Source organism: Schistosoma haematobium, chromosome ZW, assembly GCF_000699445.3.
Source record: "Schistosoma haematobium chromosome ZW, whole genome shotgun sequence".
Classification (NCBI taxonomy): domain Eukaryota; kingdom Metazoa; phylum Platyhelminthes; class Trematoda; order Strigeidida; family Schistosomatidae; genus Schistosoma; species Schistosoma haematobium.
This window is the reverse complement of record NC_067195.1, coordinates 44,179,793-44,198,284: the sequence shown is the minus strand read 5'-3', so window position 1 is coordinate 44,198,284 and position 18,492 is coordinate 44,179,793. Positions and strand designations below refer to the sequence as shown.

General features: G+C 34.2%; 1 protein-coding gene across 1 annotated transcript in view; it reads right to left on the bottom strand.

Annotated features, from left to right (window-relative positions):
- Window positions 1-13,228: 13,228 nt before the first annotated feature.
- The window catches only part of FRRS1_3 (DOMON domain-containing protein frrs1L), a gene marked incomplete at its 5' end in the record, with an annotated part of 32,848 nt that continues 27,584 nt past the window's right edge, over window positions 13,229-18,492 (bottom strand). Inside the window, 2 exons of the mRNA XM_012938983.3 lie at window positions 13,229-15,085; window positions 15,871-15,968. Coding sequence (XP_012794437.1) covers window positions 14,993-15,085; window positions 15,871-15,968 — 191 coding nt within the window. The 3' untranslated portion in view covers window positions 13,229-14,992. The remainder of the gene's footprint in view (window positions 15,086-15,870; window positions 15,969-18,492) is intronic.

Below are 18,492 nucleotides of genomic sequence, written 5' to 3'. Positions count from 1 at the left end.
TATTATTTCTGCAAGTAACTTCAGAATGGGGATGATTTTTTTATTGGTTCAACGATAATTTTGTATTATACATGAAAACTAGGTCATCTCACTTGCTAATTTCATTCACATTAAGATTTCTACCAATTATTACTATACATTATAGTAGATTATCTGTTTTTACTTCAATACTATCTCTAAGATGTTGACATTATTAGACGGAGAAGCGCTCACTTTATATCGCATTCTAACCTAATTTGACTTCAGTTACTTAACAGCAAACCGGATATTTGAAGCGCATTAAAAAAATAGTAATCCCACTCAGTTATATCTCTAGCATCGTGCTTTATGTACCTCAGTACTAATTAGAAAAAGGCCAGTCATGTGATATACACATCACAAAAGTTGGCTGTATTACTGATCTCATTCCAATAATGTTTACCTGTGCTCTCATCAAGTAGTTGAACTGACCACTAAGTGTATAGGTCTTACAGGTACATTCCCAATTTTCAATTAAAATTTGTGTATGAAAACTACACTAAACAATTATTTCTGTTTCATTAATCAGTGACTGGTTGAATGACATTCCAAAACAATCGACTTTATGTTTCGAAATATTACTTCACAAAACAGTTTTCTGAATGGTGTTTTTAATCGATTATTAATATCTGACTGAAATGGTGTAGTTGTATAGGACTATCACTCCGCCTGGAGTCCCTCCGGGGGCTACTGCCGGTCCCAAGCCCGGATAAAGGAGGAGGGTTGGGCGTGGGGTTAGCGACCCCATCCCATAGAAAACTAACTCGCTAAAAAAACGCTAACCAGAAAAAAATTATTCAAACCTTTTAAACTCTGCCCCGGGAGTCAGAAGGTCTTCATTTAGAAGAATTATGACGCCTCATGATGAAAACCGAATTCCTTCGGAAGTTACGAGGCCGATGCCCCTTCTGAAAACCAGAGCATTCATTTATTTAGGTACATAGAATGTTCGTACAATGTGGGACACCGGGAGAGCCTTCCAAATTGCTGCAGAAATGAGGAGATACAAGCTAGAGGTGCTTGAGATCAGTGAAACACATTGGACGCAAGTTGGACAACAACGACTAGCTTCAGGGGAGCTTCTGCTACACTCCGGCCATGAAGAAGAAAATGCTCCACATACACAAGGAGTTGCATTGATGCTGTCCAAACAAGCACAAAAGGCACTTATAGGATGGGAATCTCATGGACCAAGGATCATCAAAGCCTCCTTCAAAACAAAGAAAGAGGGTATTTCAATGAAAATCATCCAATGCTATGCGCCTACCAACGATTACAATGAAGACGCTTAAGATCAATTCTACAATAGGCTGCAGTCAATCATCGAGAAGTGCCCAACAAAGGACCTGACCATTCTGATGGGAGATTTCAACGCCAAGGTTGGAACGGACAACACTGGATATGAAGACATCATGGGGCGACACGGACTGGGAGAAAGAAACGAAAATGGTGAGAGATTTGCAAACCTATGTGCCTTCAATAAACTGGTCATAGGCGGCACCATATTCCCACATAAACGCATTCACGAAATCACATGGACTTCACCTGATCACACCACGCAAAACCGAATCGACCATATTTGCATCGACAAAACGTTCAGAAGGACTATAGAGGACGTGAGAACCAAGAGAGGAGCTGCTATAGCATCAGATCATCACTTGCTGGTCGCCAAGATGAAAGTGAAACTCAAGAAGCACTGGACAATGGGGCGGACAATATCACAGAAGTTCAATACGGCCTTTCTTCAGGATACTGACAAACTCAACAAATTCAAGATAGTCCTCAGCAATAAGTTCCAGGCCTTTCATGATCTACTCAATGGAGAAGGAACTACTATGGAGAGCAACTGGAAGAGGATCAAAGAAGCGATCACTTCAACATGTCATGAGGTCCTGGGTCACAAGAAGCACCATCACAAGGAATGGATCAATGTTGATACACTGGATAAGATTCAAGAAAGGAGGAACAAGAAGGCAGCAATCAATACCAGTCGAACAAGAGCAGAAAAAGCCAAGGCACAAGCTGAATACACAGAAGTAAACAAGCAAGTGAAGAGGGCATCAGAACCGACAAACGTAAATATGTGGAAGATTTAGCAACGACGGCGGAAAGGGCTGCAAGAGAAGGAAACATGAGAGAACTGTATAAAATAACAAAGAAACTCTCTGGAAATCGCCGCAAACCAGAACGACCAGTGAAAAGCAAGGAAGGCGAGGTAATCACCAACATTGAAGAGCAACAAAACGGGTGGGTAGAACACTTCAAAGAACTCTTGAATCGACCAGCTACGCTGAACCCACCCAACATCGAAGCAGCACCTACGGACCTCCCAATCGATGTTGGCCCACCAACAATTGAAGAGATAAGCATGGCCATCAAGCAAATCAAGAGTGGTAAAGCACCAGGGCCAGACAACATTCCAGCACAGGCACTAAAAGCAGACGTAGCGGCAACTGCAAGGATACTCCACATCCTCTTCAGCAAGATTTGGGATGAGGAACAAGTACCAACAGACTGGAAAGAAGGACTCCTGATCAAAATACCAAAGAAAGGCGATCTCAGCAACTGTGATAACTACAGGGGCATCACTCTTCTCTCAATACCGGGAAAAGTCTTCAACAGGGTATTGTTAAACAGGATGAAGGACTGCGTAGACGCCCAACTTCGTGACCAACAGGCAGGATTCCGTAAGGATAGACCGTGTACAGACCGAATCGCAACTCTACGGATCATTGTGGAACAATCAATTGAATGGAATTCATCACTCTACATCAACTTCATCGACTACGAAAAGGCATTTGATAGCGTGGACAGAACAACACTATGGAAACTTCTTCGACACTACGGCGTGCCTCAGAAGATAGTCAATATCATACAGAGTTCATATGATGGATTACACTGCAAAATCGTGCATGGAGTACAGTTGACAAAGTCGTTCGAAGTGAAGACCGGTGTCAGGCAAGGTTGCTTACTCTCACCTTTTCTCTTTCTCCTGGTGATCGACTGGATCATGAAGACATCAACATCTGAGGGGAAACACAGGATACAGTGGACATCCAGCATGCAGCTAGACGATCTAGACTTCGCAGATGATCTGGACCTTCTATCCCAAACGCAACAACAGATGCAGGAGAAGATGACCAGTGTAGCAGCAGCCTCAGCAGCAGTAGGTCTCAATATACACAAAGGGAAAAGCAAGGTTCTCCGATACAACACAGCATGCACCAGTCCAATCACAATTGACGGAGAAGATTTGGAAGATGTTAAAACCTTTGCATATTTGGGTAGCATCATTGATGAACACGGTGGATCTGATGCAGATGTGAAGGCGCGGATCGGCAAAGCAAGAGCAGCATATTTACAACTTCGAAACATCTGGAACTCAAAACAACTGTCAACCAACACCAAGGTCAGGATTTTCAATACAAATGTCAAGACAGTTCTACTGTATGGGGCGGAAACCTGGAAAACTACGAAAGCCATCATCCAGAAGATACAGGTGTTTATTAACAGTTGTCCACGCAAAATACTTCGGATCCGTTGGCCAGACACTATCAGCAACACCTTACTATGGGAGAGAACAAGCCAGATCCCAGCGGAGGAAGAAATCAGGAAGAAGCGCTGGAAGTGGATAGGACACACATTGAGGAGAGCACCCAACTGAGTCACAAGACAAGCCCTCACATGGAATCCTCAAGGCGAAAGGAAAAGAGGAAGACCAAAGAACACATTACGCCGGGAAATGAAAATAGACATGAGAAAAATGAACAAGAATTGGATGGAACTAGAAAAGAAGGCCCAGGACAGAGTGGGTTGGAGAATGCTACTCTGCGGCCTATGCTCCATTAGGAGTAACAGGAGTAAGTAAGTAAGTATCATTTTTGAATTGTTCATTAACTTGGAACAGATAATCAGAACATAGTTACACGGCTCCACAATATCAATCTTTTAAAGCCATTATTTATCGTCGTAAACAATTCGTCTATCTATTCAAAACTCTCACAATATTTGCAATATGATTCATTTGGTATTGTTTGCTTGAATCTTCTCATTGCTGTTTAGGACTGTAATTGATCAGTCTCTTATTGACATATGTGCATCTTATGCGGATTGCCTCAATGTTACTTTAATTCACATGCATTATAAGCAGAGATGGACCGACTGATGATTGTGTCTTAAAGTAATATAGAGACAGTCCGCATAAGATGCACATGTGCCAATAAGAGACTGATCATTTACAGTCCTAAACAGCAATGGGAAGATTCAAGTAAAAAATCCCAAATGAATTTAGATTTCGCCCCGTTTCACCTGCAAGTAATTACACGATAACTGTTGATATACGGGGTTGTAGAGACTGGTTATTTTTTGATGTGACCAATTAATAAACAACTAATTCCATTTATTTTACTGTTTACATTAAAAATTGTTAAAGAACTGTCTATACTGATTATCTTATTCATCAAATCGTATAGTCGCATTAGGCTCATATGATTCGGAATAATCAACTTCGTAAAACTGTTAAGAATAAACAATTTATACATTATCGTGTGTTCATTTTACATTACTTTATCAGCATATCATATCAATTACTATGGTTATAAACCCAACAAACTATCAAGCTAGTAAATAGTCTACGTATAACACAATGCAACAGCGAGATAAACAAAATAATCAATAAACTGAAATGTTTTTACATTCTATAAATTAATGAATATCTCTACACGAAAGCAAAGTGGCCTGGATAATTCTATTTCCAAGTTCACTTCTATGCACTGAATATTTTTAAAAACCTCTGGTTAATTATAAAAATTTAAAATTATCAGCTCCTACACAGTAAACTTTTTTTTTATTCTCCAAGTCAGAAAACATAACGCAACGTACTACTACATGTTGATACAAGTAATTTAACAACAAATATTTTACAAATCATTGATTTGTATCAATGAAAAACATAAAGAAGTAAGTGGTCTTAGAAAATAGATAGTTATTGAATGAAATAGACACAGAAAGTCTGAAACGAAATCTTGATTTTAATCGGAGGCTTACCATGATAGTATCATTGGTCTTACTAACCACACACTAGGCAGCCATATAATTCGTTTATGAAAACACCTAGTGGCATAGCGAATTAGGGCTTGGTGTGGATTACAAAGTGTCATGGTAAAATATTAAAACCATGCTTTGAATACATTATTTGCACACGTTCCTTCAATTGTCCTTTACGTGGTTCATGATTCTTTCAATTCTGTTGTCATTACAACTGCTCTCTGTTTCCCTTCCTGTTCTCTCCAATTCATTCTTTTGCTGGCAGACATTCCACTTCCGATTGCTGCTGCACACTACTTATATTTGTCAACATAAGTAGTATACACTACACTCATGCCCTCTTTAAACGAAAGTCACTCTTGCGGTTGTTCCACTCTCTGTGACGCTTCCTCAGTCGGTGCCACGCCTTCCATCGAGACCTCTGTAGCAATGTCGACCTGCCGGGCCATCTACATCTTATGCCCACTCAGTAACCGGGACTTCCCACATTAGTACACGCCTACGACTCCACTAAAGAGCGAACCGAAGACCACTTCAGTATTAATTTTAAGTAGTGATCTCATGAGTTTCAGGGAAAAGACATGACCAATATAGTTCAACCATGTTTGATGTGAGTCGAATATCACTAGATGGAATAAACGAAAAATATCGTGAATTGATGTCAGAAATGTTAACCATTGGATCTCGACTCAGTAATATAAAGATTAAGGACTCAATGTAAGACTTGAAGGCCCTAAGTGAGTATTTCTGAGGATTCCTATAATAAGGTTAAACAACTGTCTAGTGCTTCCTGATTTTCAATGGTTGTCTAGCTGAGGCTAGTCCTCTCTGTAAACAATGAAATTATAACTGACTAATTTATACAACATAGAAAATATCTTTTAAGTATTATTTCTGGACGAACAGTATGATACGAAGAGAAACTTCAATTTAAATCCACTTTCGAAACCAACAAAGTTTTATTCGCAGGTGGCATTGGTTCATGTTAGATGTGAGATTGGTTCCATCACTAAATGATAAATGATATTCACGCATACCATGAACTGATTAAAGTTGGGAGTTCTGATCATAGGAACCTATCTCCGTAGTATAAATGTAACGTCATAGCAGTTAAACGTCAAGGTCTTTGATTGAGATCGTGAACCGATTGATGTTAGACCACCACTAGTTGAGTCATGGATACATATGGCTGAGCTTCAAACAAGGACAAAATACCTGTTTAGTACATCTTAATTTCTGGTGGTTCAAAAATTTGGGCCATTCTTTGACGAAAACCACGTAGACAATGATCCAATCTCATGGACCAGTCATGTCTTATTGAAATCTTTGAATACTTCTTGAGAACTTATTGTATTCGTAGTGTTGATTCGATCTTCAGAAAATATACACGGATAGTGGATTGTCAAAGGTTTGTTATAAACTGTAGGTGTTACGAATAACACTTGATTTTTTACAGTTTTAATTAAACACGTGACTATCGGTAGAAATCCTAAGTAAGTGGATAATCGGTAAATAAACTAAAAAATGTTACTGTAACCATATCAATTATTTTCCATGAGGGAGAGAGAGAGAGAAAAAAATTAGTGTTTAGGATAAATATGTGATGCCCAGCTTCAATGACTAGATTATTGATTCGTTCAGAAAAATTTATTAAAACAAATAAGCAGGACCTTCATATTTTAATGATAGAAAGGCTTCTTTTAGGTTTCGCATTATGTCTTCTACTAGGTAACTGAGAACAGAATATGCCCTTGGGCGTTAACCTTGTTTGAAATCAAGAATGAGTCATTTTACTTACAAGTGGAAGATTCAATTGTGGGGGATATAGCTGCATGGCTAAAGCGGGAATAATCAATGTTTGGGTTTTGTTTTGATTATATTTTATTTATTTTTTAATTGGTCTTTTTTCTGAGCAGTTTATCATTGACATGTGTAAGTGGTTACATTACACAAAGAAACGTATTTGAAAGGATCGATTGTCACTATCTGGATGGATAAGTTAAACTAAGTTTGAATGTGGTGTCAATTAATCTGTATACATTTATACGTTATTAAATCACGGGAATGTATTTTCAAAAGAACGGGATCAGTTGTATTTTTCAAAATCAACGGCAATATTCAAAACATATTTATCTATGTTCATTTGGTATTGTTTACTCGAATCTTCCCATTAATTCTTAGGACTGCAATTGATCAGTCTGTTATTGGCATATGTGCATCCTGTGCATATTGCCTCGATATTGCCTTAATTCACAAACATTATAAGCAAAGATGGATAGTAGCTAGCAGTGGGATCCAGGACGTGCGTTTCGTTTTAGTTGGGACTCGTCAGCTGGATGTACCTGCATCCCAGTGTTCACTCAGCGATGATTGTTTAGGAGGATAACTTTTACACGAACCCTCACTTTAGCACATAGTTTTAGTACATTTACGTTGTTTGAATTTCATATTTCCGATTATTGGTGTGTATAAATTAAATTTTTATAGTTACGATAAATTTAATGAAGCATGAATTAAATAATCAAAATGTCATTTAATTTTACCTTGATACAATAATCTAAATTGTTTAATGAATTCTGATATGACGGGATAAAATGGTAACATTATTTAAGTTAATATATTTTTTTTGTATCAATTCATTAAGAATTTCGGCCAGAGTGATAGGTATGAACTTTGTTCTTTGTGACAATCATATTCCCTGTATCAGTTTAGATGAACTATATTCCATGTATGTTTTTACAGTAATTCCATATATTTTCCGCTAAATGTGATATTGCTGAATGTAAAACTTGAATATAAATTATTGTATTCTGGCTTATTAACGACGTGATTTCGAGACTCGTTTAAGGATGTGTTTTTTGGCGAGTTAATAGATCTTCGTCAAACCAGTCTTTTGAATCCTTATTTCACGTTGTGAGAATTGCGGTGGTACCAGTTTTTGAAGTATAAGCGATAAGACTGTTGACCCAACACAGTCGGTACATACACAACAAGAGAAATAAGATATAATAGAGCAACTTAATTTCATATTTTATTGTGTAGGAATGTAATTAATCAACCAAGTTTATTGAAAACCATTTTTGTTCACGTGGTTACAGCCATAACTCAGAAAAATATTAACAACCAAAAAGTGGGTTTTACGTTATTTTCATAATAAACTTACTCAACCGTGTTTCGTTTTCATTGTTGGTTTATTCTGAAGTTATTATAAACTGGTATGATGATTTATTAGCACAGTCAGGTAAAACTCTTATGATGAATTTATTGATTAGGTGAAACTCAACATTTAGGTGAAGTTGTATAAGCTGCAATCAACTCACAGAGTCAATGTTCAATTTTAAAAAGAAGTGATAGAACCACTGGAAAACCGATAATGGATGAATAAAGAATTGAATTCTAGGAATTACTTTAACTTGAATGTAACCTAAACATGTATTTGTTTTAACAACAACAAAAAAACATAATGAAAACATGTAGTATTCAGTTAGAATTTCCTCTCCTACGTTTTTTATTCATTTATTGTTGTTATCTTTATCATATTGTTGATGTTCAGTTCATATAGAGCTGACTGTTGTCGTTTTTTTTTGTTGTTGAGGTGTTTATCGCTGAATATGAAACTTCGCAATAAAGAGATGATTAAGTAAAGAAAATAATGAAAGTAGTTTTCAAAAATTATTTCCATGTCATGTGTTTCTTTTTTCAATATTTTTGTTTTGTTTATTTTATTGTGTTTATTTGCTGTTGTTGTTTTTTCCTTTTGAAATAAAAATCATAAACAGTTTATAAAAATAATACAATCATAAAGATCATAATGTTAACTGCATTTCTTTTATTTTTCCACCTGAACAATACTAATCTTCATAAATTCATGTAGCATGAAAGTGTTACAAACAAAAAGTATGCTGAAGGAATAACTATTTGCTCAATGTTAACCATTCATATCTCATTTATTTACTGTTTATTTTGTAAATACAAATTGAATTGTACTGTTAGTAACAGTCTCGTGAAGGTGGATTGTTTAACTATTGATTTTTATGGTTTAAACAGTGATTGACAATGAATATTTTTATGGTTAGCATTAAATTGATAACCTACATTTTGATAATCCATTATTCTTAATCAAACTGGTTACTAGATGAGGTCTATATTTGAAAATAAATCGATTAGGTCAAATTTTATAAATAACGATAAATAATATGATGAAATATTTCATTTTGAACAATCTACCTAATATGGCACAAACGCATTTAAATCCAAATGATAGATTGATTATGAAAAATATCAGTCTATCATTAGGTAATAATCAAGGCAGCTCGCTTGAAAATCTGGGCTACCTGTTCCTGCCATCTGGATATTTCAGCAAGTTATCTTTTTTGTTTTTGTTTTAACACATGATTATGCCTATTAGTCGCATAAACTATTCAGGTGAATTCGTGAACATTTTACAACATTTCGCTGTACAGATTACAAAGGAGCTCAATCAGAGAAATAGTGGTTGCTGGAAAAATGCATCGAAAAGAATATACATTAATTAGATGTTGATTCCTGAACTGTTAACATCTAACTGGCGACTACTCAACATTTATCGAAAGGATCGATCAAGAAATAAGAAATGAGAATTTTATATTGTACCGAAATTATAATATTGAATAAAGCTAATAATAATAATAATAATAATAATAATAATAATAATAATAATAATAATAATAATAATAATAATAATAAATTCACTTTTGAATGAGTGAGAGATACGTATTGACAAATATTAAAAATCCTGAAAGGTTGACTGTTAAGATTTCTGAGAAACTTTTTATTCACCTGAACCACAAGTTTTCCTGGGCACTAGTTATTTCACTAGGCCAATTTTTCCTTCACTGCTTCTTACAACTTTTTGACCATTATGTAATTCTTACTGGATACTTGAAATTTTCGACATCCTTTTCGATGAAAACATTACTACTTTAATATAAACTACTTTGTGTAAAATACCTATATTTACGTCTGTACAGCTTTAGCTAATAACATCGTTGAAAGGGAGATTTACGTCGTTATTACTATCTTTATTTTGCTCATTATAATTTCAGCAATATGGTTTAATACTTTTGTATCTGATTTTATTCACAGATTTATCTTCAATAAATATTAAACTTCTTAATAGTATTCCGGTGAATAAAGTATTCAGATTTGATGTGATACAATTACATATGTGTATATTGGCGCTCGTGCGAAAAATCATAGACCAGTAAGATATCTACTCAAACAGCCTGTTTATAAATTTGTAAAGGCTTTTTTCTAAGCTTTCCCATTGTTAATAGAAGTTGTCTAAAGAAATCACCAACACAGATACAACCGACTAAACTGGCCATAAGTGTGTTTGTCACTTGCTTCGTCCTTGCTACCATTGTTTATCTAGTTTACCTTCGTACGGTCACTTGACTTAAATACCATAGTAATTGCATTTGCTTTGGTGTAATAACAAGTTATGACAGGAAAAGTGTGTTAGATAAGATTTATTCCAAACAAGATTGTTCTCAGGATAGCGGTCAACCAGACAAAGAACAAATGTTTGGTATGAATAGATGTCAAACTTAAATATATGAGTCATAGTACATGTATGTAGAAACTGTCTTGGATAAAAATTATAATATTTATACCTAATGCAAAATGATAGTCAAACAAACATGTATAAACATTTACATACATATGTACATAGGTAAAATCTCAGTTACTTTTAGGGGTTTAAAATAACCAATCATATGACAATGATATATTTGACTATTAAGCCTTTGTTCCATATCTTTTAAAGATTCTTCGATGAGTTAGTGTGCAACATAATTGAAAAGAGATAGATGAATTCGTCTGTCCAGAAATAAGAACATAGTTTCTAAAAGTGGACCAAATTCTTGAAAAGTAGTGGAAGATGCGTCAATAGCCATCAATGATCGCTTCAAACATCTAGGGCATCGTTTACTGCTATCTCACGATTGTGCGTCATTTCAAAGGTATATAGTAAAACTATTTCTCTCCATGCCATAACGGCAATGAATTACTTCTCATATGATATTGTTGCCGAATGGTTAGTGGAAGTTCTATGACTAATCAGATCAGTAGACACAGTACTTTTGATTACGAGTTCAGCTGAAAATGTTAAGGCATCTGGAAATAGACTGAATTACATATTCATTTTTGATGTGAAGAGATAAAAATGTAGTAATAATAGTCAACGAAATCTATTTTTCAGGGCATTGTTTCGACTCATTCGAAGTCTGCGAAGTGCTAACATTTAGTTTTACGCCTGCTTTATTTTTGTAGTACATAAACTCTCGTTTAGTGTAAAGATGACAACGATATTCTTTTTTAGTTCAAAATTACTGTAATTTTAACGTAACCTTTGTATCACATACTTTTTTACCTCGATATCCTAATTTGGATATGACTGCACTTTTTCCCATTTTTGCACATTGTGGCCTTGTTAGTCAGATTTTTTGAATTAGTTTGAGTCAGGAATAAATTGGATAATAGTTTCAGTTAAACTATCTCCCTTCTTGCCAACTTATCAGGTGATAGGTCAGTGGTAGGACAGATTTCTTCATGTTCTCAAGGCCGTTCAGTCACAAATCGAACTGACACGTTACTAATCTTGAGGTTGGACTTAGCAACCTATCACTGGATCGAAACAACTCTGTCTCTCTATCTAATATGCCCAGATTAGTGGACTCATAGGTAAAACATATCTCTTATACAATGTGTGTGTCTGCTTCTTTTCAGAGTATTGGGCAAAAATCGCAACAAATTACTTTGATAAATAAGTTCCTTGTGTTGTCATCTAGCATATTTTAACTACTTAAAATAGTATCATTAGTAAAACATATTTACACGCTTTTTCTGTAAATGGATTCAAGCTAAAAATTTATTGTTCCATTAATCAAAAATACCCAAACGTTATACTTGTAAAGGATGAAAGCATATATACAGATTTATGTAACTCCTAACTGCTTTGTTGACTGGAACAAAGGAGGACATACTCATGTATCATCATACACGTACATATAATCAGTCTTGTCTTTCTTAATTTTGGTCAACTTATCCGTTTCTCTATTGTATCATCGATCAACATCTGTCTTGGTAAAACTGTTTACATAATATGTGTCGGAATGGCATAAGTTAACTCCTTTAAGACTGAGAAAACTAATGAATGAAAGCAGTATAGATTCTATTACACGTTCACATATCATTTCTTATTAAATCAAATGAAATTGTCAAAAATCATTTCGTTTTCGAAGAGTAAAACTATATCATTGAATAACATGAAGCACAACAGAAGATAGTTGATGTGCTTCGCTTTGTTTGACCTTGTAACTTTTTTCTACAAGCCTATACTGAATACATAACCCCAACACTGATTTAAAAGTCATATATTCAACCAGTACTCAGTTGATCGTCAATGAAAATCTAAGTAGAAGTATAAACTAATTTATGGTTTGCGCAATCACTTGACTTTAGTTAGACAGTTTACACCAAGATGTACTAGTCCTTATATATGACTTCTCGGGACTGAGGATTCACAAACATACACAGTATCGAACCTAAGGTTTTAAAGCATTAAGGTGAGCTTCTAACCTTTATACTGATATGTCTGTATTAATTGGTTTACGTTCCTAATTTCAATTAATTCACGATATTATGAAACAATCATCAATTCTCGTTAGTACTATTTGTCTCACAGTTAACATGTTTGAAACCCACTGGTCACATTTTCTCGCTAGAACTCAAATGAACCCTAGAAATCAGACATCAATAAGCCTGTGATAAATGTTAGTTGACAGTTTCCGATATATCTTTCTACAATATTTGAACAAGGCCAGTTGGATTGCATAGTAGGATGATTTCATATTCTCTTTAAAGGCTTCTTGTTATCTGAAACACAGTCTAAAGCCTTAAAAAACAACCTTAGTGGAGAGGAAGATTTTAATATTTGATTACAATTATCAACTTAAGTTTTCTAAACTATTATTCCCAATCATACCACTCCTGGTATCTGCTCTCTGTTTTAGAGCTGATATGAACCGTTGAAGTCGAATGAGGAAACACTTATCCTCTAGATGATGATGAACTTGTTCTATCTTAAATTAGACAAAAAACTCAATGTTTGAAATCCTTCCTAGTTGCTTTTCATTTCTACATACTATTTCTGTTAGTGCGTGACAATATATGAGACTAAGGAAACATGAAATAATAAACTTATTCATATTTAAGGGAAGGCAGTTTCCTGATGGTAACACTGACGGGTGTGATTGATCAGTTTCTACTGAATTGTAAGTAGTAATGGAAACCCCATCTGGCAAAATCTAACCAGTTGCAGTTCTTAACATCAATAACGCGAGAGTACAAACCCTTAAAATAAATTCATATTTGTTGAATAAGTTAGTACATATCTGAACACATTAGCTCAGTGGATGACAAGTTGGTGGTGCTTGAAGCAATGAACAATAAGTTGGAGTACCGACGCAAACATTAACACTGAGATGTAGGTACAACTGATCAATTAGTCGTAAATATAACATATAAGTCTCGGTTTCTGTTATCGGGCACTATTGGAATACACTGATAAACAGATTGTTCGTAATCGAATTGAAAAATAGTTATTTCATTAAAAACGCTTTTCTCTAAAAGCTACACCTAAACAAAAAACAGTTGATTGTATATATATATATATATATATATATATATATATATATATATATATATAAACATCTTTGCTCATTTTATTCAGTTTAAATTAAAAAGGATTTGAACCAAAAGCAAAAACAAGACAAAATTAGCCGACGCACAAACAAATAGTGTAAGAAATAAAGGTAGAGAAAAAATGATAAATAAGTTAACAAATTCGGTATATAAACCTAAATGTCAAGACAACAACACGATTGTGTTCGAAGAATAATAATAAGGTGTAGTATATAGGGGGAGAGAAGAGAGCATATGCATATCAAGAATAAACAATTGTTTTGGTAAGGGTTAAATAACTGGAAAATGAGATTGATATAATAAACTGAAGAGGTATAAACAACGACAAAAAGTAATGGAATGAAAGAAAGAGAAAGCATCAAGAAAGTTGTTTTTTGTAATTGAACGGTTTTTAATATAAAAAAACAGAAGCTATGGATCTCGACAGTGTATATAACCGAATTCGTTATCAATAATACATGAAGGCACTGATAAATATTTGTGTAAATACTGATTAAATTGGAGAGATAAAAACGTTATTAATGCTAAGAACAATAGTAAATAATAATAATAATAGTGCAGCATTATAAATATTAGTGTGGTGCATAAATGTTATATATATATACGTGATATGTCACCACTAACGTGTTCGTGTGTACTCGTCGACAAGAAATATTTTGTTTCACGGAAGAATCTTTAAAGGTAAGTCGCATTGACCTCTTCTTTGTCCCATTAATTCTTGAAACAAGAAGGCACAAAAAACCAATTAAAGTTAAAACAAGTTATAAGCAATAGTTAGAAGGATAGGAGGGTTTTCGGGAGGAACTCCAATAAAATAAAGTAAATTGCGTCATTTAAGGTTATTATTTATGGATAAAATTATTTTCGCGTTTTTTTTTTTCAAAATTTGTGAAGTGTTTTTTCGAACTGGATGACGTTTTACACATTACAGAATAAAGGAAGCTGAAATTGTACTCATTAATTATATATCCAGCGATAAAATGAGAATTCATGGATACACGCGCGAAAAAATTGATTAAGATTCGACGAAAAAAAGAGACGGAGTACACGTAGACGAAAATGATGGTGTAAAGAAATATAGCCAGTTATGGATAAGACATTTGTATATAAGGCACATTTACAATAGTTCTTAGACTACTGATAAAACAGTTAAGTAGTGTAAAAGCTAAACAGAAAATAACTATCAATTAACTGCTATGATTATGACGAGGATAACGGCAACAATTGCGCAAACTGTAGCATGGAGTCCAATTATGAAATATTTGAACATACGACCCTAAAATTATCGAAAAATAAAGCAGAAAATCAGTTACTGGCTAATATTTACAGTTTTATCAAGAAAACTTCAAAAACGTTTTTTGATTTGTCAGATTTTACTTAAGATTATATTTAATTCATGTAACTGTTCATTGTGAAGTAAATAATGTGAAGATATAACAATTTAATTTCGTCATCTAGGGTTTGATATGATGGCATGAAGTTGGAAACTGATAAGAGCTGATCACCTTATCCAACATTTCTAAGCAAGCAGATAGATACCTTCTAGTATTTTAAAACATTATAACAATTTCTTTGAGCACTCATCTTAGCATGTCTTGTCAACTGCGTCCCACAAATAAAGTAATTAGGTAAATTATGTAGTGATTTATTATTGTATGATTGAAATATTCATATTAAATCCACTAAATACTGTCTCACAGTGGATTGATATACAAAGAATCTCATTGAAATGATGTATTCATGTAAACAGTCATGTTTGGTGCTATAATTAAGTGCATACTAATACTAATGTCGGAGATCTAGAACGGAGAAAAAATGAAAATCACTCTTGTAATCATATTAGGTAAAAAGCTTATATATATCTGGTAGAAATAGGCATGGGAGTTTGTTATATCATAAGCGACAGTAATGCCTGAACCTTGTAAAATATTCCCTTCTATTAAACTAAACAAGTGAAGATTTTGTTTAGCTAACGTTAAATAAAGGTCAAGTGAATACGTATCTATACTGTAAACATTCTTTCATTAGAACAAAACAAATATTGAATAAAATGAAACTTACAGAAGGTTCCGGTTCTGGAGGCCTTGGTTGACGTGCGTTGTTTAAACGTTTAGCAGCTTGATACTGATCAATCTCTAGTACATATGTTCGACGCTTATCTGTACAGAAAAAACCAAAGATATTAATAAAGAAATATATTCCATTTTATACGTACATAAACATAGTGAGCTTCATAGGATTTTAGTTATACCCAATAAAGAAAAACATATTTATAATAAAGACTTCCAAATACCTGAGTAACTAATGCATAACAACATCCACTGTTGTAGTGTAGTATATACCATGACTGCAGGTGTGAATTCAGTGAGTTGAACGATTAAAAGTTGGTATTTTGGTGGAAGCGAAACGTCGAAATCTGTTAGTAGTTTCCTATTCACGAGATATTCTACTAGTTGGACTCTTCAATGTCACTGGACTCACCTTGGTTATCGCGATATTTTCAGCCATTCCTTCTCCTTGAAGTACTTTACGAATATATCCACCCATTCATTTGATTGAGGATAATGGAGTGGGGAAAGAAGACGTGTGATGTTGAGCTTTCCGTGGCATTGTTCAAACATGACTACCGTAAGTTGTATGGGATTATACAGGATTGTTCATCAAAATGATGACCGTGCTTTTTACTCAAAAAGATAAGTTTGTGTAACTTATTTTGGAGTCCATATAAACTATGCGATAATGATCAAATATATTTTTCCTAAGATTTTGATACGGATAGAACTTTATGGAGCAGAAGGCGAATTTCAATAGTATTATATATTCTGAGCTAGATAGTCTTAGTTTCCACCTCCTTTCTACACGCAATACGAACTTGTGAGAAAAAAACTATCACATCTTAATATTAATGAAAATAATATTAATTAAGCAACAAGATAAAACAGTTTCATAAATAAGACTACTTGGTTAGGACAATCCATCAACATTAACAGAAATTCTTCACATGCTTTTTAGTAGTGAGCAAGTAGATAATTAATGATTAAAATCATGGAATCTTTAAGGATCGTTTACAAATTTACATCCATTATTATTATTCATTGAACAGTACTTTTGATCTAAACCAAATGTTTCTTCCTAGAGTACTGAAATTTGTAGTTGTTAAACGAGATTAGGCTTCGTTATTATTATTGTTAGTACTTATTGTATTATAAATTCTATCCTATTAAATGAGAATGGTTGTATGATAGAACACGTAAATAGATAAATCTACAAATTTGTAGAAAAGCAATTTTATTAAATTGAAACATTCTAAAAATTAGATTTCAAGCTGTGACACGGAATTTCATTTTAACTAAAACAAAATCCTAAAAAATTAAATAGAACATTTATTATACTCTTATATATGAGGGTTTAGTATCTCAAAAAATGTCAATATAATATTGATGGTGAATGGCAAGGAATGAAATTGAAGAGGTATTGTGGTGTTAAAATTGTGTATGGATTTAGTAATAGTGTAGGATGGTTGATGCAAATTATTGTTGTGACCTACGTCACTTGCGACAACAACAAATATCCTTGTGACCTTTCTTATACATCAGAAATAATATAACCGTTGTCATGTAATGCACATTTATTTCTACTGTTACTTTGTTCCGTAAAATATCATACATAATGTGAAGCTTGGCGTTGAGCGTTTGATTGCAATGAGAAGCATTAGATCCCTCAAGATTGTAGGTACGCCTCATTAATGAGTACCAACTACCACGAAACCTAGGTCCATCTCTTCTTATCCACTATCTGCAACCACATAGCATGATACATACAGTCACATGGAAGATCTCTTGAAAATCCCATACTGTTGTGATTTTATGTCCGGCTTTTTATCATGTGATTTATCCACCAATCAAAAAACGACCTATACAATCTTAGCACTGTGCCAAACCAATGACGTTCGGCCGGTATGGGTAGCCTAGCGTCCTTATTGGTCCTTTGCTCACCTAGCCTGTCCACTTGAGCCCAGAACATCAATACCATCTTCCACTATGCGAATCGAATCATTTATTTCAGACATACTGGGTTTATATATCAAACAAACAGACCGCAACGCAACATAAAATAGGAAATAACATTTGTACACAATAAAGCCAAAAAGTGGCCGTGAACGTGGGAGGTAGTAGTTAATAAATTGAGCCTAATTTAGGGACAGTAAATCGTATAATAATAGTTTATAGGTCGAAATGAAGCTTATAATAAGAGGAATATAAATATACATAATCTAATTATTGAATAGTTATACCCTAAGAATGTACAGATAATATTAGTCAATTAATATGTCTCAGAAGTTCCTCGTGATTTAATCTTCGCTCGGATATAACACATACTTCCCCTCTCTTAATTCGCATGAAGTCATTATCGTTGAAGTGTAATTGTGTATAAGTTGTCCGGTTCGTTAAAGTACGTTAGATCTGTCATTGTATTTTCCGATCGTCCACATTTTTTACTCAAACAATGTTTGAAATATAAGCTAATCATTATGTCCACTATTTATTTTTAGTACACAGATTTGTCACTGAGTAATCAACCATTTTTGTGTTTATCCTTATTCATTAAAATTGACCGAACTCTATCTAGGAAGCTGCACAGTGATTACCAGTCTAAATGGCTCTATACTGAGTACACTATATT